Source organism: Prunus avium, chromosome 6 (genome assembly GCF_965620075.1).
Source record: "Prunus avium chromosome 6, drPruAviu1.hap1.1, whole genome shotgun sequence".
NCBI lineage: Eukaryota > Viridiplantae > Streptophyta > Magnoliopsida > Rosales > Rosaceae > Prunus > Prunus avium.
Window position 1 is genome coordinate 35,155,796 of NC_142289.1, and position 23,571 is coordinate 35,179,366.

The 23,571-nt window shown below is 37.6% G+C and overlaps 3 protein-coding genes and 1 pseudogene across 5 annotated transcripts; 2 read left to right on the plus strand and 2 right to left on the minus strand.

Annotated features, from left to right (window-relative positions):
- Positions 1 to 981: 981 nt before the first annotated feature.
- Positions 982 to 5,661, plus strand: LOC110758648 (phosphoinositide phospholipase C 4-like). Of its 2 annotated transcripts, none has more exons than XM_088255714.1 (9): positions 982 to 1,350; positions 3,006 to 3,202; positions 3,456 to 3,591; positions 3,685 to 3,918; positions 4,011 to 4,228; positions 4,370 to 4,487; positions 4,675 to 4,824; positions 4,943 to 5,029; positions 5,180 to 5,661. In XM_088255714.1, the coding sequence occupies exons 1-9, from the start codon at positions 1,033 to 1,035 to the stop codon at positions 5,471 to 5,473; spliced, it is 1,752 nt and encodes a 583-aa protein (XP_088111840.1). In that variant the 5' UTR covers positions 982 to 1,032; the 3' UTR covers positions 5,474 to 5,661. The 2 variants fall into 2 exon arrangements, with proteins under 2 accessions (XP_088111840.1, XP_021816252.1); XM_021960560.2 differs by lacking the exon at positions 982 to 1,350 and adding an exon at positions 2,147 to 2,612.
- Positions 5,662 to 6,004: 343 nt separating this feature from the next.
- On the plus strand, positions 6,005 to 9,446 carry LOC110758744 (phosphoinositide phospholipase C 2). Of its 2 annotated transcripts, none has more exons than XM_088255715.1 (9): positions 6,005 to 6,792; positions 7,003 to 7,199; positions 7,330 to 7,465; positions 7,572 to 7,736; positions 7,839 to 8,038; positions 8,135 to 8,252; positions 8,379 to 8,531; positions 8,640 to 8,726; positions 9,033 to 9,446. In XM_088255715.1, the coding sequence occupies exons 1-9, from the start codon at positions 6,487 to 6,489 to the stop codon at positions 9,333 to 9,335; spliced, it is 1,665 nt and encodes a 554-aa protein (XP_088111841.1). In that variant the 5' UTR covers positions 6,005 to 6,486; the 3' UTR covers positions 9,336 to 9,446. The 2 variants fall into 2 exon arrangements, with proteins under 2 accessions (XP_088111841.1, XP_021816353.2); XM_021960661.2 differs by having other exon boundaries at positions 6,008 to 6,792; positions 7,842 to 8,038.
- A 1,617-nt stretch (positions 9,447 to 11,063) lies between these two features.
- Positions 11,064 to 13,764, minus strand: LOC110758657 (putative serine/threonine-protein kinase-like protein CCR3 pseudogene; annotated as a pseudogene).
- Positions 13,765 to 14,817: 1,053 nt separating this feature from the next.
- LOC110758743 (Ribosomal protein S18) lies at positions 14,818 to 18,066 on the minus strand. Its single transcript, XM_021960659.2, has 6 exons — positions 17,928 to 18,066; positions 17,511 to 17,612; positions 16,904 to 17,268; positions 16,553 to 16,648; positions 15,465 to 15,524; positions 14,818 to 15,381 (listed from the first exon to the last, which is right to left on the minus strand). The coding sequence occupies exons 2-6, from the start codon at positions 17,608 to 17,610 to the stop codon at positions 15,178 to 15,180; spliced, it is 825 nt and encodes a 274-aa protein (XP_021816351.1). The 5' UTR covers positions 17,611 to 17,612; positions 17,928 to 18,066; the 3' UTR covers positions 14,818 to 15,177.
- Positions 18,067 to 23,571: the final 5,505 nt, after the last annotated feature.

The following is a 23,571-nucleotide window of genomic DNA, read 5'->3' on the forward strand; positions in this document are numbered from 1 at the left end:
ATTAGCTCAGAGACACCAACCTTAATTTTAATACTCTTTTCCTTTTGTTAATCGAAGTCAAAGATAATGTTAGTTCATACTTACTACATAGCTGATGTAACCACATGGGATGAGCCGGATGTACCCTTGGCCTTGGGTGGTCAATCTTTTAATTTGGTCTTTGTTTATTGCATGGCTCAGTCCCTGGTCTTCTATAATCACTCCATTAAAAGAAACCCACGTGTCCCTTCATAAACCTTATTTTTCTTTAAATTATAAATATAAAAATTTTATATAAAAAAAAAAGCAGAAGAAGAAGAAGAAAGGAGGTTATTGTCGGTCTGTCCCTACATTATAAAATCACTATCTTTCATTTGTTTTTCTGAGGGACATCATTGACTTCTTTCTTAGCTTCTAATTGTGCTTAGACTTAACTGCGGATTACTCTCGCATCGCATGTGTACAGACGATTGTGAAATGTTGATATGGTGAGACAATGCATGAGACTATTACAACAATAAAACTAGACATGAAAAAGACTTGCATGTGTGGGTCGTCGATCACTGTAAACTTTGTCTAAATTATATCTTCAAATTACCTTTTTTGAGTTACAACGATATTCTATTTTAAAGGAAGTTTCGATCCCAGACCAGCTGGGTGATAAGGGGGAGCGCAAACTACTTAGGCCACTCCACGTCCTTTATATCTTCAAATTACTTGGGCGTGAGTGATTGTGAAAAAATACTTATTCTCGTTCACGCACGACTGGCGTTAGAGAATATATTCCAACCTAGTGGGAGAGGTGCAACAATACAACAATACAGTCATACATCAAAGTCATCGCAATTTAACAACTTTAATGCAAAGAAAAATAAGGCGCCAAACAAGAACGGCATGAAAAGACTGTCGTCTATAACTTGATCAAACACAGTCCCTTAATTACATTCCTAAAACCTCTCTCTCTCTCTCTCTCTCTCTCTCTCTCCGTTCTGTCTGCCATTTCTAAAAAGCTCTGATTTTCGTTGTGTGTAAATTATTATTTCATTAAGATAGATGGGGAGTTATAGGATGTGCTTATGCTTCACAAGGAAGTTCAGGGTGACGGAGGCAGAGCCGCCGTCGGACGTCAAGGAGGCATTCAACAAGTACGCGGAGGACGGGACCCACATGACAGCCGAACAGCTGCAGCATTTCTTGGTGGAGCTTCAGGCGGACGGCACGTCCGCGTCAGAAGCCGAGCGGATCGTGGAGCAGGTACTGCAGAAGAGGCACAACATTGCCAAGTTGATCACCAGGCGCACTCTTCTCACCCTCGACGACTTTCACCATTACTTGTTCTCTCCCGAGCTCAATCCACCTATTCGAGCTCAGGTAGTAGCTAGCTCTTCTGTAATTAATTCACTTTTTTTGTTTACTAATTGGGTTTCCTTTTCTGGGTATTGTTTGTTTCCCGGGAAAGTATAGGAAACTTCAAGACTGTCACCAAGCCAATCGATTGTTCTATTTGTCTTCGAATCATTTGATTATTACATCATTTCTTATTGTTTTTAATTTTTCTCTTTGCTAATTGACGCCAAAGATAATGTTTAGTTTATAAAACCAGGTGGAACGGGCCAGACGTACCTTTGGGTGGTCTTTACTCACTCTGGTGTTTCTTTATTGCATGGCTCAGTAAAAGAAAACCAACGTGCATCTCGTGATAAATTTTCTTTAATTAAAAAAATAGAAGAAGTCTTTGACCTCCTGTCCTGTCTCTACATTATCAAATCTCTATCTTTTCTCATGGACAGATTAACTTATTTCTTGACTTTTTATTGGGTCTACGCATCGCTGTGGGTCATGACTCAAATGTGAACGAATGTGAATCGTTGATAAAAATATTTATACATTGATCGAGACTAAATCTGATTAATACAATCAGACGGAAACAATTGTGAACAGGTGATTCAATTAATTTCGTGGCTCAAGAGTTGTTAATAGTTCGCATTATTCCTCCATGGAGAAAGTTCCCATTAAACAACCATCAACATCAATCAAAATTAATACGCGATGATTTAAAAAGGCCAAAAAAAAGGATAAATAAAACCAAAAAGGCGCCAAACAAAACGGCAAATTTTTCCATAAATAAAGAATATAAAAAGGCTGTCGTCTGTCTAACTTCATCTGACGATCACAATTCCATAAATAAAGAATATAAACCCCCCAAAGCTCAACCCCTTTACATTCCTAAACCTCTCTCTCTGTTCTGTCTGCCATTTCTCAAAAGCTCTGATTTTTGTTGTGTAAATTATTGGTTAAGGTCGATGGGGAGTTACAGGATGTGCATGTGCTTCACGAGGAAGTTCAGGGTGACGGAGGCAGAGCCACCGCGGGACGTCAAGGAGGCATTCAACAAGTACGCCGAGGGAGGGACCCACATGACAGCAGAGCAGCTGCAGCGTTTCTTGCTGGAATTTCAGGCAGACGGCGGCGTAGGCGGCGGCGCGGCGGAGTCCGACGCCGAGCGGATCGTGGAGCAGGTGCTGCAGAAGAGGCACCACATTGCCAAGTTGATCAGCAGGCGCACTCTCACCCTCGACGACTTCCACCATTACTTGTTCTCTCCCGATCTCAACCCTCCCATTCGAGATCAGGTATTGGGTTTTTCTTTTCTGGGTTTTGTTTGTTCCCCGATAAAGTATAGGAAACTGCAAGAATGTAAATATTGAAACTCCGTCAGCTCATAGCTAGCTTGAGTGGAAGAATCTTCCTTGCGGACAAATTCCAGTTTGACACGTGTGCAACATGCTACTAGAGAATTGTCATAGATAGCTCATAATCTAGCAATGCTCATCAGCATATCAAATATCTTGACATTTAAATTCTTGGGCTAGGTTACTTGAATTCATTAGCAAATTTGTGGCCCTGTTTTATTGATCATGAATTCATTAAAGAAGTGTTTTCTTTAATGAACAAGTGCATTTTTGTATTTCTTCTATTTTGGTTGAGACAATTTGTAAATTTCTGCTTTTGTTATTTTGTTTCAGGTTCATCAGGATATGACAGCTCCATTGTCCCATTATTACATATATACTGGTCATAATTCATACCTGACTGGAAATCAGCTCAGCAGCGACTGCAGTGATGTTCCAATCATAAAGGCACTCAAGAGAGGTGTAAGAGTGGTGGAGCTTGATATTTGGCCAAATTCCACAAAGGACAATGTGCATGTTCTTCATGGAAGGTAACTCTAATTATCTCCAATCTAATGGTACCTCGTCGGACTTCAAAGTGAAATCGTCTTAATGATCATGAGTTTCATTGAATATATTTAAGCCTGTGTATCCTAAGCAAGCTTGAAGATAGGCAACTCTGTTTTAAAGCATTCTATTTTCAGCCTGGATACTTTTTGTTGCTGTTCTTAGTTGATATTTCTATAAAAGCCTAGTGTTCCAACTCATGGGATTGATATTCAAAGTGTGTATTTGTGAATCTAGGACTTTGACAACCCCTGTGGAGCTTAGTAAATGCTTGAAATCAATTCAAGAGCATGCATTTTCTGAATCTCCATACCCTGTCATCATAACTCTTGAAGACCATCTTACTCCTGCTCTCCAAGCTAAAGTAGCACAGGTGATTTTCTTTTCTGTTTTTTTTATCTGTGAGTAATAAATCATGTTCTTACTATAATTACTGTTTAAAATTTGCAAATTTCTTCATTTCCAGATGCTCATTCAGACATTTGGTGAGATGTTGTTTTACCCGGAATCTGATTGTTTGAAAGAGTTACCGTCACCGGAAGAACTTAAGTATCGAATTATTATTTCTACCAAACCTCCTGAGGAGTACCGCAAGGCTAAAACTTCCAATGAAAAGGAACATGACTCACATAAGAGTGAGGAAGACTTATGGGGGAAAGAACCCTCAGAGCTTACAGAAGAACACGAAGATGATGACACGGTGTGTTTTGAGAAAAGAATATTTACTGCTAGCATCACTTATGCTTGATGTCCGGCCCTTGGGTGATTAAATTTTTCTCTATTGTCTTGCAGAGTGACAGTGATTCAAGTGAGGATAACAGTCACAGTAATCGTGGATCGTTCTCATCAGGAGAACATGAATACAAACGTCTAATTACAATCCATGCTGGGAAACCCAAGGGTGGTCTAAAGGAGGCACTAAAAGTTGAACTTGATAAAGTTAGACGCCTTAGCTTGAGTGAACAAGCACTTGAAAAGGCTGCTGAATCTCATGGAACAGATGTTGTTAGGTACGTTTTGTTTTCTTAGCACAATGAGGTGCCAAATGATTCCCTCATGTGATGAATTCAATTGTGAAATCTTCTTTTACTTGGTATTTGATCTATGTTATCCAACTGAACAACTATAAACTGTAACAATGTTATTCATAGATTTACCCAGAAGAACATTTTAAGGGTGTACCCAAAAGGTACTCGGTTCAACTCCTCCAACTACAAGCCACTTATTGGTTGGATGCATGGTGCTCAAATGGTTGCATTCAATATGCAGGTTGTTTAAAGTTCTTTCCTTTCTGTCCCGAAAAAAAGTTATTTTCTTTTTCTTATATCCTTCTCCTGTTTTGATTGTATTTTTTCTTCCCTGTTACCAAGATAATGCTTTGCAATGTTATTTCAAGATAAGGAAACTGGTAGCATTTTTGAGACAGAAAATGAACATTTCTCTGGTCCAATGGCAGGGATATGGTAGATCTCTTTGGCTGATGCATGGGATGTTTAGAGCCAATGGGGGTTGTGGTTATGTGAAAAAGCCTGATTTTATTATGAACGAGTCAGATAATCAGATCTTTGATCCTAAGGCAAAATTGCCAGTAAAAAAGACTTTAAAGGTGAGCACATTTTCTGTTCCTTTTCTCTGGATGTAAAGTTGTAAGTACGTTGATTGTCAAGACTGTTTTTATACCCTCTCGTTTAAAAGATTCTTAAACTAATTATGTTTCTTGACAGGTGAAAGTATATATGGGAGATGGATGGCATTTGGATTTCAAACAAACACACTTCGATTTATATTCCCCACCAGATTTCTACACTAGGGTAAGATGGTCTGTGTTTTATTTTCAAATGATTACCTTGGTCAGTCTACTGGTAAACCAAATAATGTATGCTTTTTAAGTGCTTGATTAATAATAATGCAGTGATGCACACTTCTTAGTGCTTCTATTTACCATTTAATCTGTGAGGCAGGTTGGCATAGCAGGAGTTCCAGCTGATGAAATAATGAAGAAAACTAAGAAAAAGGAGGACGATTGGACACCAGTCTGGGAGGAAGAGTTTACATTTCCATTGAGGGTTCCTGAATTGGCTTTGCTTCGAGTTGAGGTACATGAGTATGACATGTCTGAGAAGGATGACTTTGGTGGCCAAACCTGTTTGCCAGTGTCTGAATTGAGACAAGGGATTCGTGCAGTCCCTCTCTTTGACCGTAAAGGAACGAAATACAACTCAGTAAGGCTTCTAATGCAATTTGAGTTCATCTGAGCATTTGGTTATGCTCATCGAATTGTCCTCGGTTCATTTTTATTCTGTTGCCCCCTGTAGTTCTGCAATAAGTTCTGTTTATTTTGCTCATTGTAAAAGATTGTTTGGTACTCTCTCTCCCTCTCTTTTTTTTTTTTCTTTTTGGAAGTGGATGATCTATAGAAGCATATAATGACAGCCTTTTTTTCCCCTTTTCCTTTTTCCCTTTTTCTTTTTCTCAATTATGTTTTAAGGGACAATTCCATCTTTGGTATAACTCAATAAAGGCACCGTTCAACCTGCAGATCAAATGGACAAAATCTACTAGAGTTTAGGTGAAACTCAACTTTCAACCTGGCTGTCAAACTTTTCCTTCTCCAACCCCACAATAGCAGTAGCAACATTGTCCAGATTGAAGAAATTAACAACTCAACTTTCAATCACATAGCTCAAGTACAGGCCGGTAATAACGTGTCATGTAATTCAGTAAAAGAAAATTTACTTTCCATGGCATAGATATGTTTTGGTTACAGAGTCTGGTTAATGATCTAAAAAGAAAGCAAGGGTATATTTTGTTCGAGGCCTCCTGATGTAAAGATCTTTTTAGGCAATTTGCACCGACAAAAGAGAATGTACAGACGAGAAAGCCAGGTATGAGAGAAGCATTCTCTTTATTTGTGGACAAAGAAAAAGTTGGTTTGAGATACGAATTGCCATATGATACTAACAATAGCGTGTATATATGACATTAATTACATAAAGAGTAGGGAATGTGGAGTGTCGTCAATTTAAAGTTTTGCATGAGCACAGATTCTGACTTTGCTGCAAAGCCAGGCCTAAGAATTTCAAGCAAATTATTAGTTCTTGTCAGGAAATTCCAAATGCTTGTCAGCCGTTGATGTATGCGAGTTCCACGGTAAGTCTCTTCATGCACAAAAGGCTGTGATGTACTTAATGAAATTCGTCCTTTCTCTCTTCATATAAACAGAATCTAGAGAAACTATTGGCATCATCACAAGCTGCCAGTCTCAAAAATGTCCAATAAGCAGTCTTTCACGGTCTGCTTCTGCTTCAAGAGAATATTTAGGCTCAAGGTGGCTGAGCCTCCTGAAGATATAAAGAACCTGTTTAATCAGTACGCCGAAAATGGCACCATAACGATCGATAACCTTCAGAATTTTCTGATTGAGTTTCAAGGAGAACCCAATGCCACCAAGGAGGATGCTCAGACCATTTTCAACAGTCTCAGGCATCTCAACATCTTTCAAAGAAAGGGTCTCCATCTCGATGCCTTCTTTCGGTATCTCCTTGGTGACCTTAATCCTCCTTTCTATTCAAAGGTAATTTCATCAAACTTTGTATTGTTTCAATTTCATATATTGAGTAAAGCATTCACTGTTCAGAGTGATGAAACTTTCTAACTTATTTATACATTTAAGGAACATGCAAACTATGAAGATGATTGAAAAAAATATATTAGTTTGCAGTTTCTGCATTAGTTTATGCATCTTAATGATCCAAAAATTGAGAACAGCTGTGTTTGGATTCAGGTGCACCATGACATGAATGCGCCATTGGCTCATTATTTTCTATTTACCGGCCACAACTCCTACTTAACAGGAAATCAAGTCAGCAGTGACAGCAGTGTCCACCCAATTATAAACGCACTGCTACAAGGCGTTAGAGTTATCGAATTAGATTTGTGGCCGAATTCTAAGAAAAATGGCGTGGAGGTTCGTCACGGAGGGTATGAATTTAATTTGTGGTTGCTCTCAAACTCTATTATGAACATGGTCTTGGTTGGAAAACTATTAATTCTCAGTCCAAGCTAGTTAGTCATATTTGCATAACAAAATTTGATCTCTTTGAACCTTTAGGACTCTTACTAGTCCAGTGGAACTCATCAAATGTTTGCGGGCTATAAAGGATCATGCTTTTACTGCTTCTGAATACCCTGTTGTCATAACATTTGAAGACCACCTACCTTCAAGTCTTCAAGCTAAAGTGGCCAAGGTGAATAGGAATTCATACCTTAATTAGGCTTCCCATCTTATGATTCTTTTTTATGCACCACTTCAATTGTGATTTGAACTTCTTTTTTTTTTAAATGTGATTGTAGATGGTCACAGAAACATTTGGACACATGCTATACAGCCCTCATTCAGAATTCATAATGGAATTCCCTTCACCTGACTCATTGAAGAGAAGGATTCTGATTTCGACCAAGCCACCGGAGTATCATGAATCTCAGAGACCAAGGGAATCGGGAGCCACTGATAACAAGGTATTAAGGTGCATGTGAACACTAGTGTACATTGTGCTAACGCATTTGCTCAGTGAACCAAGAATCATGTACCCTTTTAATATATCATTACACACTTGAAAGCAGGACAATGAACAAGATGATCAAGATGAAGATGAGGAGAACGCCATTCCAGAATATAAGCAGTTAATTGCAATTCATGCAGGGAAGCCGAAAGGTGGGCTTGATATATGGCATATCGATCCAATTAAGGTCCGGCGTCTTAGCTTGAGTGAGCAAGAACTGGAAAATGAAACCAGAACCCGTGGATCCGATATTGTCAGGTGACATTACACTGGTTTTCATGTTAACTACTCTTAAATTCTTAATGTTCTTCACCATCTAAATGATCAATTGTGCTTAAATTAATCTTTCTCTAGGTTTACACAAAGAAATTTGTTAAGGATATATCCTAAGGGTGCACGTTTAGACTCATCAAATTATGATCCCATGCTTGGATGGACCCATGGAGCTCAAATGGTGGCATTCAATATGCAAGTTAGGCTTCTTTTGTAACTTTTAGCTAACTTTTTAAATAACTAGCTTATAGTTGTTTGCTGGGAATTCTGCTTTTACTTCACCTCAATTCCTGCTTATCTTACAATAGTGAATTTCTTCTCAAAGGGACATGGAAAGTACCTTTGGATCATGGATGGAATGTTCAGAGCCAATGGAGGCTGTGGTTATGTGAAAAAACCTGATTTTTTACTGGCCCTTGGCCCAAATAATGAGGCTTTTGATCCTAATGAACCCTTACCAGTGAAGACAAATTTGAAGGTGCTTTGAATCTCTGATCAAACTTGTAACATGCCACTTTCTCTTATTATTTTCAAATATATATGTATATACATGAACTTTCTACATAACCTTCTTGTTCACAAGCAGGTAAAAGTATACATGGGAGAAGGCTGGCATTCAGATTTCCACCACACACATTTTGATCTTTATTCTCCTCCGGACTTTTATGTGAGGGTATGTTACCAAAATGTTCATTCAAATATACATCCCCTGTAAATGTTCTCTTGTCAGACAGATACTCTGACATATTATGTTGTTTGCATAATAATCTGAACGTAATTCTACATTTGTACCTAGTAAGAGAACTTTACCGGTATATGTAACATAGTAAAATGTTCTCGTGTCACAGACAGTCTGACATGGTATGTTGTCAAAGCAACAATCTAGACAACTGACTAATATATTTTTGTTTGAACGCACATATGGTATGGTTCAGATTAACAGTCTGGTAAGAGAAAGCTTAATTTGGTGTGTTTGTAGGTTGGAATTGCTGGAGTGCCAAATGATACAAAAATGATGGAAACCCAGCCAATTGAGGACCAGTGGGTACCAGTATGGAACAAGGAGTTCATTTTCCCGTTGAGCGTTCCAGAACTGGCTGTGCTTCGAGTTGAAGTCAAAGAATATGACACTTCTGGGAAACATGACTTTGGTGGCCAAACATGTCTCCCAATTCCAGAGCTCAGAACTGGGATCCGAGCTGTTCCTCTGCATAATAGAAGAGGCCAAAAATATAAATCCGTGAGGCTTCTGATGGGATTTGAATTTGACAATGCTGAATAAATTAATAAGTATTGCTTTGCTTTCTCATGCTCTGCCTCTCCTGTAATCCATGTTCAATATTATGCTAAACTTCCATCTGCTGCTAATACACAACAAATTCTTTTAATCGTAGCCACATGTAAGAAATAGATAAAGAGCTAGTTGATCAAATACGGAGTGCAATTTTTTTCGTCGTCATTAATGGTGCATTATTTATTGATGCTCTATAAGTGTCATATGTCACATATATTAGGGTGCTTATTTTTCCACTCCTCTTTTGTCTACTTACACTCTTTTATGTGTTTTTAATAAGTTTTACTATAACATACAATTTCCAATAAGGGAGTGTAAGTGGACGAAAGAGGAGTGAGAAAATCAACTCCCGATATATTATTCACGGCTAACTTTATTTAACAAGTACAATCATATATGTTACTTTTAATAGATCATACGAGTGATGTTAAGAATAATCTCCTATACATAAGTCAACGCATTGTGAGATTCGCGTGCATCGACAGTATGTGCTAAAAATTGTGCCTATGGCCTATGGTAAATAGTAACATTGAACCTGTCTTTTTTTTTATTCAAAGAGGGAGGGTGGACAATTATTAACCTTTGACATCCTCGTGTGTCTCTTAATTTTTATGTAATTAAGCCACCTAATACAATTTAATAAAACAATAATTTGAATGTCCAAGTCTTGATCACATTGGTAATAGGTTATTGTTTCCAATTGCTTCACATAATTAATTAACCAAAAGTTAAGCCTATTTTATAATCCCACGTTCATCATTTCATCAGCACCCAGCTGTTGTACAGCCTGTGTTCAAACGGTGCGGCGGCCGCAGACTCCGCGTTTTACAACTAGTGTGTGTGACTCACTAGTCTTTTTTCTTTTTTTCTTTTTCCTTTGGGGTCAACTTGGGTATTCAAAACTCAAAAGCCAATATTTCCTAATTGCTTTTTGTTAAAAAAAAACAAAATGATTTCAAACAGCTAAGTACAAAATTAAAATTTGCATATTTTAAAAGCCATACATTTGTTTTTCTCAGAAAATTGTTATCGGAGTGCCATTAAAAGATTTTATTTATTTATTTATTTATAAACAATAGAATATTAATATTTGTAAGACTATTTTTACAACATGATAGCACGCATATCAAAATTAAACCTTCACAACCGATCAAGGCATCAAATCATGCATATATATCAATCTTACATTCACGTAAATCAAATTTAAAACATCCTCCGACAAAGTGAAAAACAACAATATGATTGTTGAGACAAGGAGGCAACCACTGGTACCCTTTATATGATTCTCTGTGGAAGCTAATTATAACATTAATTTTCTAAAACAACATCGTGTGGAAAATGGTTTACCTGGCTAAAGTAACTAGAATTCCAAAAAATGTACACTAAGGTGATCAAAGATCCCACTATATAGGAATAGGATAATGCTTTTGATTGGAATCACTAATAAAATCTTCATGCCCCACTGCCTCCCAGACCAGCCAACATTCAGGAGGCAAAAGATGAGAGATACCATACACCTCAACCAAGAAGATAGGGCCATCATGTCAAGTGACCAGACCACTGGCCTATTGTGTACGTTAAAGTTAGCAATAACTTTACAGTGGACGGTCGTATACGCCCCTTTTTTTACAATTATTCATCACGTGTTACTCATATGATGAGATGATTGTGAGAGAAAAGTGTATATGCCTTATCCATTAAAGAATTTCTTGTGAATTAGACCACTTTTATGGCATTCCTTAATCTTTACCATAGCAAAAATCGTGAAACTAAGAATCATGTATAAGCCGAAATGGTGAAGAAATAAAATTTGGTATAGAATTAATAAGGAAAAATAAATAAATGAATACTGTTTTTGGATGAAATTTCACAGTGAAGGGAGGGAAATTGTGGTGGTAGAGAAGCTAAAACGTTCATCCTCACAAAGAGCAAGTGCCCTTTCCAAATTGGCAACAATGTCAGTCATACTAGGCCTTTCCTTCCCCTCCAAGTTCACACAATGCCTGGCAGTATAAGCCACCAGCTCAACTGCTTCAGCTTCATTCGGATCTGGCGGCACCACCCTTTGATCCAAAATGCTTTGCAGCTCCCCCGCCATCATCCGCGGCCTGGCGTACTCCACAACCCCCATTGGACCTGTTCCCTCTTCACTGAGTCTGAACACAGCCCTCTTACCTGTCAAAAGCTCCAATAACACCACCCCAAAGCCATAGACATCACTCTTTGCTGTCAAAACATTTGATACAAAGTACTCAGGATCAATGTAGCCAACTGTTCCAACCGCCTTCGATGACACGATCTCTTGGTCAGATTCCGGTCCCAGTAATGACAGTCCAAAATCAGATACTCTTGCAAGCCAATTTTCATCCAAAAGAATGTTTGAGGACTTAATGTCCCTGTGAATTATTGTTGGCACTGCATAATTGTGCAGATACTCAATTCCCCTGGCTGCATCCAAAGCAATTTTTATCCTCATTCTCCAAGAATTCACAATGCTGCTACTTCTCTCAACATTTTTCTTGTTATGCAAGTGATCATGAAGTGAACCGTTGCACATGTACTCGTAAACCAAAAGTCTCTCATCCTTCTCTTCACAGGATCCCACTAGCTTCACTAAGTGCTTGTGGTGAAGCCGGGACAGCAATGCTAATTCGGAATCAAATGCGCTCTCTTTCTCCTGAAATTTATTGGTCTTGGTACTAGTGTCTCCCCTCTTGATGGCCACTTCACGACCATCCGAGAGCTTGCCTTTATAGACAGTACCAAAGCTCCCAGCACCAATCTTGTTTTCTGATGAGAAGTGCTTGGTAGCAGCGGAAAGCTCTGCTAGGTGAAATGACTCAGTCTTGTCTCCATGCTTTGATGATGAGCCGCTTATATAGCCCTTGATGGAACTTGATCTTGAAGGTGGAGCATTAGGATCATTTTCAATCCCAACTGCAGAACCTGCATTGGGGGCAACAGCACTTGTGGGTTGCACAGAATCATGATGGTTAAACCAAGAACCACATTTTCTAGTCCATAGGCAAAAGATAATAGTGCAGAGCCCTGCAAAAGCCCCAACGGATCCAACTATTGCAAACGCCAACAAAAGCCTATTTCTGGTTATGGATGATGAAGAAGCCGGTGATGAACCTTGTGGTGGCGGCGGATTTATTGGGGGCAACGGCACTGCAATTGGAAGTTCAATCTGGCATGATTTGCAGATTTTCCCAGAACCACCGCAAAGAGTCTCCGAATTCGGGTACACACCACAGCTACTGCATGGACCTTGTACACATGGACCAGGAACAATCATTCCTAGTGGAAGATCATTCTGAGAACTAGACCAGCCTGGTCCCCAACAAATCATTGATAAATTACTTGTTGTTAAGCCGCAAAGAAAATCCAAACCTGCATCAATCAACTCAAATGAAACATTTGCAATAGCATCACTGTGATATTCAAATCTGTTTCTTCCTCCCCAGCATACAACAAAGCCACTTCTTCGACGAATGGCACAAGTAAAATTTGATCCCAATGCAAGGCCTGAAAACTCAAAAGCTGAAGTACTTGAAGGTACATTCAATTGCCCGGAATCGTTGTTCCCTTTACAGACCAAAGCTCCATTCACACTAAACCCACAAGCATGAGACTCTCCAACAACTAGGCTTGACATCAACACATTCTCAAACCCTGTTTGAATCTCAGCTCCAACACTACTCTGACCCCAACACAGAACTCTGCTACCATTCACCAAAATCCCACATGTAAACCCCTTTCCAGATGTGATTGTATGAAAGTCCAATGCTTCCCCAGGTGAGGGAAACAAAGACCCTCTTGTGCCATCTCCTCCTCTCCAGCACCTGACAATTCTAGAGTTGACCTCTCTGGCACAAACTTGGGCATCACCTACAGCCAGATCAGTCAAGGCTATTGTGTCACTGTGATATATGCGTTTAGGTTGGAACCTACTTGAGCTAGATAAGCTGGTGTCCCAACAGAGAAGGCTAAAGCCACCAGACCTGAGGCCACAGAAGAAGGTCTTGCCCCCAGAGATGGCTTCAAAAGAAACAATGGGCTGGACTGAAATGGTCTGAATGTTTTGGTAGCATTGTATGCTCTGTGTAGGGTTGTCTGCCACAATGCCACAAACAGTGGAAGTGCCATATGTGATGGCTGTGGTAGAAGCTAAGCCAAGGCCATGGACCACCCTATCATGCGGTGTCAGTGAAGATACGAAGGCTGTGAAGATGATGGTGATAATGAGAGAAGATGGTGGATGTACAAGTGTCATTTATGAAGATTTGGGTAATGGGTAAGTGGAGGTTTCTGGTTTTTTTTTCTTCATTGGGAGAGAGAGGGAGAGAGAGGAGCATTTGGGTTAGGGAAGAAGGTGACAATGCTAGAAATGAGAGAGAATATAATAAGCAGGCTGTGGAGCATGTGGTCTCTTTAGATTGGTTATGTTGTTGCCTATCTAGCAGAAGAGGAAACATCCCTCAGAGTCAGGAGAATTAAAATTTCTTCACTGTACTGCATGTGCCATAGATCACTGATTTTAGGCCAAGTGAAAAAAAACTATCGGACTGTTTGAGAAGAGAACATAATCTTGTACGATTTTAGCAAATATAATTATAAGAAAAAATATGAAATGTTTTACTGAGGCATGAAAGAGTTTAAGGTAAGCTAAATTGGAATTGCTTGTTGTTGAAAGTGTCTTGCACAAAATTTCTTAATAAACAATCAGCTAGTTTTGGTCTCTAATAGTGGTTCGAGTAGGACAAAATTAAGCCTGAGCTTTGTTGTTAGAATATTGAGAGATGGAGATGCAATGGATAAACCTAAACTTACTTTGTTATCAGCTACTTTGGTCACTTCCAATCTTAACTTGGTGAAGGCTTTTGGGAGAGTAACAACGATAATTGGTGTACTGTTTAAGGGTTAAGTTTCTTCCTCTTTTTCTTCTCTGTTTTTTTTCTTAATAGATGAGAGAAGAATAATTCATCACAAAATTGAACTATGAAAGCAACCCTTAACCTTCCAGCACTACTATATGCTTTTAAGGGAGACTAAAATGCCACTAAATTTAAAGGCTGTTGACAACTAGGTTTGATGATGAAGGTTTTTTTTATTTAAAATCGGTTTTATTCGGTTTTTTCTTTTCTTTTTTTAATCGAAAGGAAAGAACTTCATTCAACTGAAACCAGTTACAAATAGTAATGAAAAGGATGCAAAAATATAAATGCTTCTTTTACGTAAACTCACGAGGACTATATAGGAAGATGGTTTTTCATAATTGAGCCAAAGCTCCATCATGATCTAGAAGAAAAATATTGCATGTCAATCACCTCATCAAATTCCTGACTTTATAGGGCAAACTTGTTTCTGAAGTTCCTCCGTATAATCGTCGCTTTAACTTAAAACCCTAAAATGAGAAGAAAAGTCATGCAACTTCCGATCTCAAAATATACTTCTTCGGCACACTCAATTTTGTTCTTGCTATAATTAATTATGTATATACTAAAAGTACCAAAATATTCATCTTAGTTCAGCAAATTGGCAAACTACTGGATAAGAAAACCCAAAACCCAACAGGCTTGAAATACGAAGGGGAATTACTTGGGCTGTTATTACAGTAAATGTATACCAACTACAAAAAATAAAAACGAATTAACCTACGTACCAACCAGAAACATGGAGTTACCAACATCCCGGAATTCACCTTAATTAAGAACCCATCTTTTTCCATCATTTTCTTCTCCTTCTGTATATTCTTGTGGGGATAGGGGCAGGTTTGTAGTTGTGCTGTCAACTGAATTCTACTGATTCAAGATCCCCTCCATACAAGCTAAAAGGGCCCCAGTGGGTCTTTTCCATCTGCATCCATAGGGTTATCATAACTTTCGTATTCGTAATCTTGATCTAGAGCCTCCATAGTTTTCCCAAAAACAAATGACTTTGTCCCCATTGTCGTGAAAGGCATTAAACCAAAAGCTCGAGCTGTTTTGATTTCCCTAGCGACCTTCCTCTGGGCCTTGGCGCTGATCCCAGTCTACACAAGGAACAAGGGAACTTAAAAGTATTTCAATGCAGCTTCAACAAAGTTCAGGTCATTCAGCATGCATTCAATTTTACCTTGCTTCTTTTGATGAGAATTCCAGCATCTGTTAAGAAATTTGCCAGGAATCTCACATTCTGCACAGAGCAATACAGTTGGTGCAAGAATGCATCCAAAGGATCAAAAATCAAAAGCATAAACAACAAAATTTGACATTTAAAATTGGGATTCAGAGACGTAATAAGATAAGCAAGCACACTAGTAAAACCAGCGAAACAAGTTAAAGGATTTCAGGTCTCAACGGACGCAAGGGACAAAAAAGGACAGCTAAACCAACATTTCAATGTCTAGTAGCAGAAGAGAGAGTAATAATGAAATCACAACAACCTGCCCAGAGTTTTTAACTTAAGTTTTCTAATAATCAAAATTAGTTGCAATTGATGAATTCAATGAAGAATATAGAATATTCTGAAAATTAACTAAGAAAACCTAAGGGCCCGTTTGATAACCATTTCAATTTTTGTTTTTAGTTTTCATTTTTTGTGCTAGAGTATAGAGGAAAAAGAGGGAAAATGGAAGTGAGAATGAGAGGGAAGATGAGAGGGAAGGATGGGAGGGAGGAGTAACAAAAGTGAAAAACAAAAACTAAAAACTGAAATCTATTTGAAATTGTTTTCACTTTCAAGTTTTTTTTTCACTTTTGTTACTCCTCCCTCCCATCCTCCCCTCTCATCCTCTCTCAATCTCATCCCAACTCCCATTCTCACTCTCATTTTCCTCTATACTCTAGCACAAAAAATGAAAACTAAAACTTAAAATTGAAATGGTTGTCAAACAGGCCTTAAGGCAATCAAGTGCAACAACCTGCCAATATGCAGCTCATTCACAACCACTGAGCCAGCAAGCTCCAAATATCATAATATCTAGATCTTTAATTCTGAAACTGAGTCTCAATCAAGATAGACTATCCCTTAAAAAAAAACAATTGGATAAATCTACTTTGCTTAATTTTAGTCCTCAGCTTCTATTTATGCGTATCAGGGAAAAGAGGTATAGGGGCATCAACAATAAAAACAATCCTTTACATTTCACCAAACAGGCAAACATATACAAAGCAACAAGGATCCTACATGCATATATTGGAGAGACTGACAAGTGCACATACCCTGAAATCAGCTTTTCTAAGAACTTCCTTTGTAGTTACTTCAAACTCATCCCTTTGGGTAAACTTACGCACTCCTGGCTTAGTAAGATCAAGATCCTGCATAGGGCCACATGGTGCGTACATGAGATATCAAAAGACAAACGAGGCATAAAGAGAACAACACTGGCAAAATATTATGGTTCAGTGGTAAGGCAGGACAGGCTAACTTGTATTCTTTTTCCACTCAGGACAAACAAATCTCAAATGCAGGTTATACATTTATAACACCACAAAATATGTGCAAGCTGTAATTATAACAATAACATAAAAGTGAAAAGGCAGAAAAGAAAGGGAAGTTGCTCCATAACATACTTTAAGGTCATAAGTCATTCCTAGCTCAAAATTCACATCTGGTCTGTAAGAATATTCCTCTTGGTTTATTTCCTCGTAATCAATATCAAAGTCGGTGGCTGCTTTCTCTAATTTTCCATCCATTCCATCTGATAATGTGTTAAAACTTTCATCTAAGCCGTCGAGTATATGAGAACCACTTCCACTTCCACCTCCTCCAGAAGGATTCAAACCCTGTCCATCACGACCCATCCCGAGCCTATCAAGCTTCGTGAAAAAGGCATCTGATCTAAAATTACCCCCAGAAGTTTCACCGAAAATACGCCGCTCAAACTCATCCGGAGATTCAAATGAATTAGGATTGTTCTTATCATCCACTTCACCGCCTAACACAGAAAAAAGCTAATGTGTCAAGCTTTTATTTGTAGTTAGATTGAGTAATTCTTGGAATAGAGAAGCTATATTACAAGAAAAAACAAACCAAATCCTAAGTTTAACCTCCAAAAGAAAAATCTATTTCCATACTACTCATTGAGATTCAAGCAAAATTTCAACTTATAAATTATCAAAACCATATGGAAAAATGGCACCAACAGGGTCCTGCACACGGAACTGTACAGAGAAGTACCTGATGTTACATATGTGGAGAGGGTTCTCATATGTGGCTGATGAAATCGGCGTGAAACGTCATCGTTGAAGGATCGCAAAGCAAATCGAACACCTTTCATTTCTGCCAAAGTTCAAAGTTTGAGAAGAAGTAGAAGTGTGGGAGATGGAAAAGCATTAACCAGTCAACCTACTAATTATGTGAGGAAAGCAGCAAGCACAATGAACTATATCCCATTTCCAAACACAAATCAATTCTTTCACAAATATATCAGCAAGCAGAATCTATATAAAAAAATGCCCGAAATGAAAATGAAATGAACAATTCGCAAATGCCCATTAAACCAAACAGAAGCAAAAACGAGTTTAGATGCAAAAGCAACAAAGAAAAGTTCAAAATTGACAGACCCAACTCACAAAATGAAACTTTAATCAGTACCTGGGGCCACTGGCGAGCAGGAGATGGAAGGAAGACTGAAGAAGATGAGAGCAGGAGAGAGAGAGAGAGAGAGAGCTCGGGTCTGTTTTGTTAGGGCTTCTTTAACGATAAGGGAGGCACACTGACACTGTGTACGAATTGGGCCTTTTGGGCTTCAAAATTTGAGTAGAGTGATGTTTCAGAATTTGGGCCGATTTAAAAAGCCCATTATTTGATTTTGGGCCTGTTTGAATAGCCCAACATTGAGTTGGGCCTAGATCAAAGTCTTATGCCCATTCATTCTTCACATGCAAGACGCCAAACCAAATGTCACATACAACTTTATTGATAGATTCACACCGATAACGAAGTGAAAGAATAGATGGGAGCCCTTGTTTTTGGTCTGACATTTATACAACTTAAATTTCAGTTATGTTATCAAACACTTTGTTATGGTAGGTAATGATGGGTATCAAACATGACAACATAATTGAAGGGTTTTATACCTCAAGTGATTAATTTTGAGTGCTGCTAAACGAACTCTAAAATTAACTTAGTACATCCTATGATCTAAGTGCACCCTAATATTTTAATTAAAATGTAAAATTAACTAAGTACACCCTATTTAACTATCAAAAATATCCCTGGTGCACCCTAATACACTCTATCAAACAACATCCTAAACTAGATTTCTCTTTTTACATGAATTTGTGCCTTCTTTTCAAATTTTAAGTTTGCATATCTGACCAATAAAACTAAAATCATAAACCAAGAAGCAGCAAAACCCTCTTGAAAGCAGCAAACCCAATTTGTTCGCAAAAAGCCCCATCAAAATTGAGTTTTTAAAAACCCAAGGGGGGTCTACCCCATTTTACTATTGCACGAGCTAGGACAACACCCTTAGGAAAGTTGTGCTCCTGGAATTGGTGCAACACCTGCATAGCACAATTAACCACTTCCAACATCCCACGTCGTCTGCCTGTCCATAAAACAAAATTCCTCTCATTCCAGATTGTACACAACACCATCAAAACTTGTTCTACAAACTTTTTATATGAGTCACCAAATAGTTGCACAAGCCAACATTTAAAATTCAGGTCAGCACTGTTTTGTAAAAGCCTCCACCACGGGCTAGTCTCCCAAAAAGCAGAAACAAAATCACATGAATTGAAGACGTGATGTAAATCTTCTAAAGCAGTCCCACAAAAAAAAAATTCTCTTTTTTGGTCATTTTATATTAGGGTAAATTAGTAATTTAATAAATACTATGATAGTAGGGTGTACTCAGTTAATTTTAGGGTTCGTTTAGCGGCACTCTTAATTTTATATCATTATTACCTACAACTGAGATCCTGTGTTCGATTTTCTTCTCTCGCAATATCACTTGTATGCAAATATTAATATGACATATCTAATTCTATCTACCAACACTTAATCTAGCAATATTATTCTTTTCAAGGTTGGATAAAGTCCTAAATTGAATCCCCACCTCCTCTCGTGAATGAAAAAGATTTTTCGATTGTCAGTCTAACAATATAACATTTTAGATTTATTCAAATTTTGTTTATATACCGTCATATCTGTCGACATTCGATGATTTAATACTTTTACAAAAAAACAATATTACCAACCCTAGGGGCGTCCATCACAAATAGGAGATTGAATGGAGTTGGGTTAGGCAAAGGTTAAAAGGCAATGGTGCTAAGTAGTTTTCAACCGCGTAGTGAGTGGGAGGTTGAATATGTTCATCAAGAATCTTTACATAATTTGGAAATCCATCATTTATTTAGGGGACCATCTTTCCCTCTCTCTCTCAAGTCTGAAATAGGGATTGGTCCCCCACACACTGCCCCAATTAGATCTTCCAATATTTTCTTCCCCGCTTTTGATCACCGTTGATGTCCTTGTTACATGGACAATTTCACAATGGTGTCACATCATGATCAAACCCTAATCTTATCGTTCAATTTTCGGATCTTTTAATGGCATAAAATGCAAAACCTTTGCTGTTTTTCAATGGTCAAGGAATTATCACCTGTTTGGCTCATCATAGATTTCCTCGCATTGCATGAAAACAACCCGAACAATGACATAACATGGATAATTAGAACACCAATGTAAGCTTGCTTTATTATTGTAAGTGCGATTTTGTATAATCTTTCTTGCAATATGCATGGGTTTTATACCATTAAAATACAGTACTGACTAGTTCTTAGTTTAATTTTACTTTTCTTTCCAATATTAAAAAAATATGTCAAGTTCGAATCTTTCGAGCTTCGTTAATCAACTATTTGTAAATTGTTGTGATACTTTATCATCTTTTTAACATTAGCTTTTTTTCACTTTATATATATGATAAGGTTAAAGAATTTTTCTTTTTCTTTTGTAGGAGAAAATGATAGATTAAAGCTTATCGCCCACTTTGTTCCCACTTTTTACACCCCCTTTCATAAGAGAATATAGATCGGTAATCAAATAAACTTTTTATTATTGGGTGCACGCAAAAGTGATAAGTGATTGAAAAATTCTTCCAAATAATGAAGAGACAAATAATTAAATAAGCTTAATTAATGAGCTCAATCCAGATTGGGGATTTTTTTAATGAATAATTATTGTCTTTCTCATGAAATCACTTGCGAGATTAAAGTTTGAGACAATTGCTTAAAAAAATAATATAGATTTTGTTATTGGATAAGCATAAAGCTTTGGGGATGCGGCTGGATTTTGTCATTAAAAATAAAACACATGGCAAGATTAAAGTTAGAGTAATCCTATTCTTATTACATTTGTATACCATACTCTCATATCATCTTATGTGGCAAATGAAGTGGACAGACACATTAATTAAAAAATGTCAATAAATCATAAAAGAAAATAAATGGTTACATTAATTTTAATATGATTGTCCAACTCATCTGACACGTAAGGTGATATGGAAATATAATAAGAGTATAATTATTCTGAAAGTTATGATTAATAAAACCCACCATGGCAGGATTAAAGTTATGATTAATAAAACCCACCTGGCAGGATTCTGGTGCCCTGCACTGCAGCCTTCTTGTCTCTATTATTTAACAAAATATCAACACCCACCTAGTACTATTGATGATGCCAATGATCCTTCTTGTTAATAATAATAATGTGAGTGCAAAGCTCTGACTTTTGCATGAAGCAACAAAGTCAACATTCTCACTTTGCAACATACCCATTTAATAATATTTTTACTTCTTTAATTGCAATCCGAAACTACCAACCCCTCCTCCATATAGTCCAAATTTTGCTTCAATTTTTAATGGTCAATCACCATAATTTTTTTTTTATAAAAAATAATTAAAAAAAACCTCCTATGAGCTCTTATATTCTTGTTAATAAAATCGTGATATGTGTGCATAAGCTTTTATTTTTATGTTTTTAATTAATTATTTTTATATATATGTCAAATTATGATTCGGAGGAAGAAAAAGTATCTCTTTACAGGTAAGGGGGCAATTCTTTTTCATGAAACAACTTAGGCTATTTAGAGTAGGCTTAGAAGAAAGTAGCAAATTACATGTGAGAAATTGGCAAAAAGAAAAAACAAAACTAAGTGGTTAATTATTTATTTTTTTCCTGGTCTGGGCTTAAAAGAGGAAGAGAAACCATTGAATGAGGTGGAACTGAAAGATGCGGGTGTTTCCAAATTCGGTAAAAGCCACTTTATGCAGAAAGCGAGATTCATGACCCATCTATGTGCTCATGAAATTGAAAGCTCCCTCAGTCTCAGAGAACCACGCCTCCTCCATTATTATAACACCACCAAAGAAAAACAAAACAAAACAAAACAAAAAAACCACCAAATGCATGCAAATGCCCAGTTGCGCAAACAAATATCTAAAAGCATGCTTGAGCTTCACATCCCTCCCTCCCCATGGCCATGTGATTGGAGAGTGAGCTGCACGAACCCTAAGAAGGACTTTTGGAAATAGAAGTGCTTTTGGCTTGCAAGTTGGTTCATGCGAGTCCAAAGAAGCTGTCACGAGCAAAGAGCTTTTTGTGGGGGTGGGTTTTGGGTTTTGGGTTGCGCGACTCTTTTGGTATTGAAAGGGTAATATAGTAAAGGAAAGTGATGTGTGTAAGAATAGCACTAGGATCCATAAACATCAACTCCAACATAATAGGAGAGAGAGAGGGAGAGAGAATGAAGCATCGATTACGATACGAATAAAGAGATTGATAGAGAGATTATGTTCACACGAACGGTTGCGATGAAGTTTGCTTCCAGGGTTGGGTCGGTCCAACTGTCCAACAACAAAAGAAATGTTTGCTTCTAGGGTAGGTTTTATGTCCCTGCAAAAATGACCTTGAAATTTTAAGATGGAAACAGGTTGTAGGACCATATGATGTTCTTCGACTGTAAAACTGTTATTAAGTTTAACAGAAATTTCCAACCCTTGTGTATGTAAGGTTATTAACTTCTGACATGATTCGAACCGACACGAAATTAGTGAAATCTGATCCAAGTGCAAGTCAAATTCAAGTGACTTAGTTGGCTTCATTATCGAACCACTCGTTTGTTAATTATTATGATGATCCACAAACCTTGAAAATTAACATGTAATGGCTTGTACTCAATCTGAAGTGGGCCAACATGATTTGTTTGAATTTGACTTGCACTTAACTTATGAATCCGTTTCATCCAAGTGTTTTTTTTAATATTCCATATCGCATTATGGTAAATCACATCACTAACAAAAGTGATATCTACCTATACATTATGAGAGAGATAGGAAATATGTGTATGAAGTTATTTCATCAAAGTTTTTTATACGCTAAGTGATAAATCACGTCACTAGTACAAGTGATAACTACTCGTACACGTGAGTCTAACATATCTTAATTGTGCGTCTAAAAAGTTTTATTGCCTAATTATATAAAACTTATTCAATATGTATTTATCAAAATAATTAACAACCAAGCCATACGTTATACGTACATACAAAATGGAATTCACCTAATAAATTCCTGAAGGTAGTTTGCAAGTATGCGTACGCATGTGTGCTTGGGAATCTGAAAGTAGAGTTGCACATCTTCAAAAGAGATTTTGAATGGTAAAGTGTATACAGGAAGCACAAGCAAAAAACAAAGTACAAGGGAAATGAAAATGAAAGGTTGAAAGAACGAAAGGACAACTTACAAATAACCAAAAGAACACATCAAATCAAGCACCTTTTGTGCCCATCTCTCTCTCTCTCTCTCTCTCTCTCCTTTGAGACTCGAGACCAGGAGAGAAGAGATGGATGGCACTGTGATAAGCTATGGCTATAGATGCAGCTCTACTTTTGACCCTTGCCATCGACAAGAATCACTGTGACGGTATTTCAAACTAATCACGCATACTGTCATATGATAAAAGACTAAAATATCTAACTTAACTTACCGTCATAATGACATCCCGAAAAATAAGTCTCTCTCCTCACCAGTAACATTTAGTTTTGGTTTGGCTGCCTTTATAACTGAGGCTAGAGGAACTCCACCATACGCTTGAGCAACGTGTAGTTTCTGAAATGGTTTGAGGACTTTAGAGTAGAAAACTGAAAAATTCAGAAAAAGAGAGCAAAGGCCTGCCTCGCTCGTGAGAGCATATATGGTCCAATACATCACTCCAATTCCACACAAGGCCCCCTAA

Coding starts and splice junctions, on each gene's coding strand:
- LOC110758744 (XM_088255715.1), top strand. CDS start 6,487: ATGTCCAATAAGCAGTCTTTCACGGTCTGCTTCTGCTTCAAGAGAATA. Junction 7,466..7,571: donor TTCAAGCTAAAGTGGCCAAG/GTGAATAGGAAT, acceptor ATGTGATTGTAG/ATGGTCACAGAAACATTTGG. Junction 8,253..8,378: donor TGGTGGCATTCAATATGCAA/GTTAGGCTTCTT, acceptor TTCTTCTCAAAG/GGACATGGAAAGTACCTTTG.
- LOC110758648 (XM_021960560.2), top strand. CDS start 2,283: ATGGGGAGTTACAGGATGTGCATGTGCTTCACGAGGAAGTTCAGGGTG. Junction 4,229..4,369: donor CATGGAACAGATGTTGTTAG/GTACGTTTTGTT, acceptor TGTTATTCATAG/ATTTACCCAGAAGAACATTT. Junction 4,488..4,674: donor TGGTTGCATTCAATATGCAG/GTTGTTTAAAGT, acceptor GTCCAATGGCAG/GGATATGGTAGATCTCTTTG.
- LOC110758743 (XM_021960659.2), bottom strand. CDS start 17,610: ATGAAAGGTGTTCGATTTGCTTTGCGATCCTTCAACGATGACGTTTCA. Junction 16,649..16,903: donor GAATGACTTATGACCTTAAA/GTATGTTATGGA, acceptor GGCCCTATGCAG/GATCTTGATCTTACTAAGCC. Junction 15,382..15,464: donor TTCTCATCAAAAGAAGCAAG/GTAAAATTGAAT, acceptor TTCCTTGTGTAG/ACTGGGATCAGCGCCAAGGC.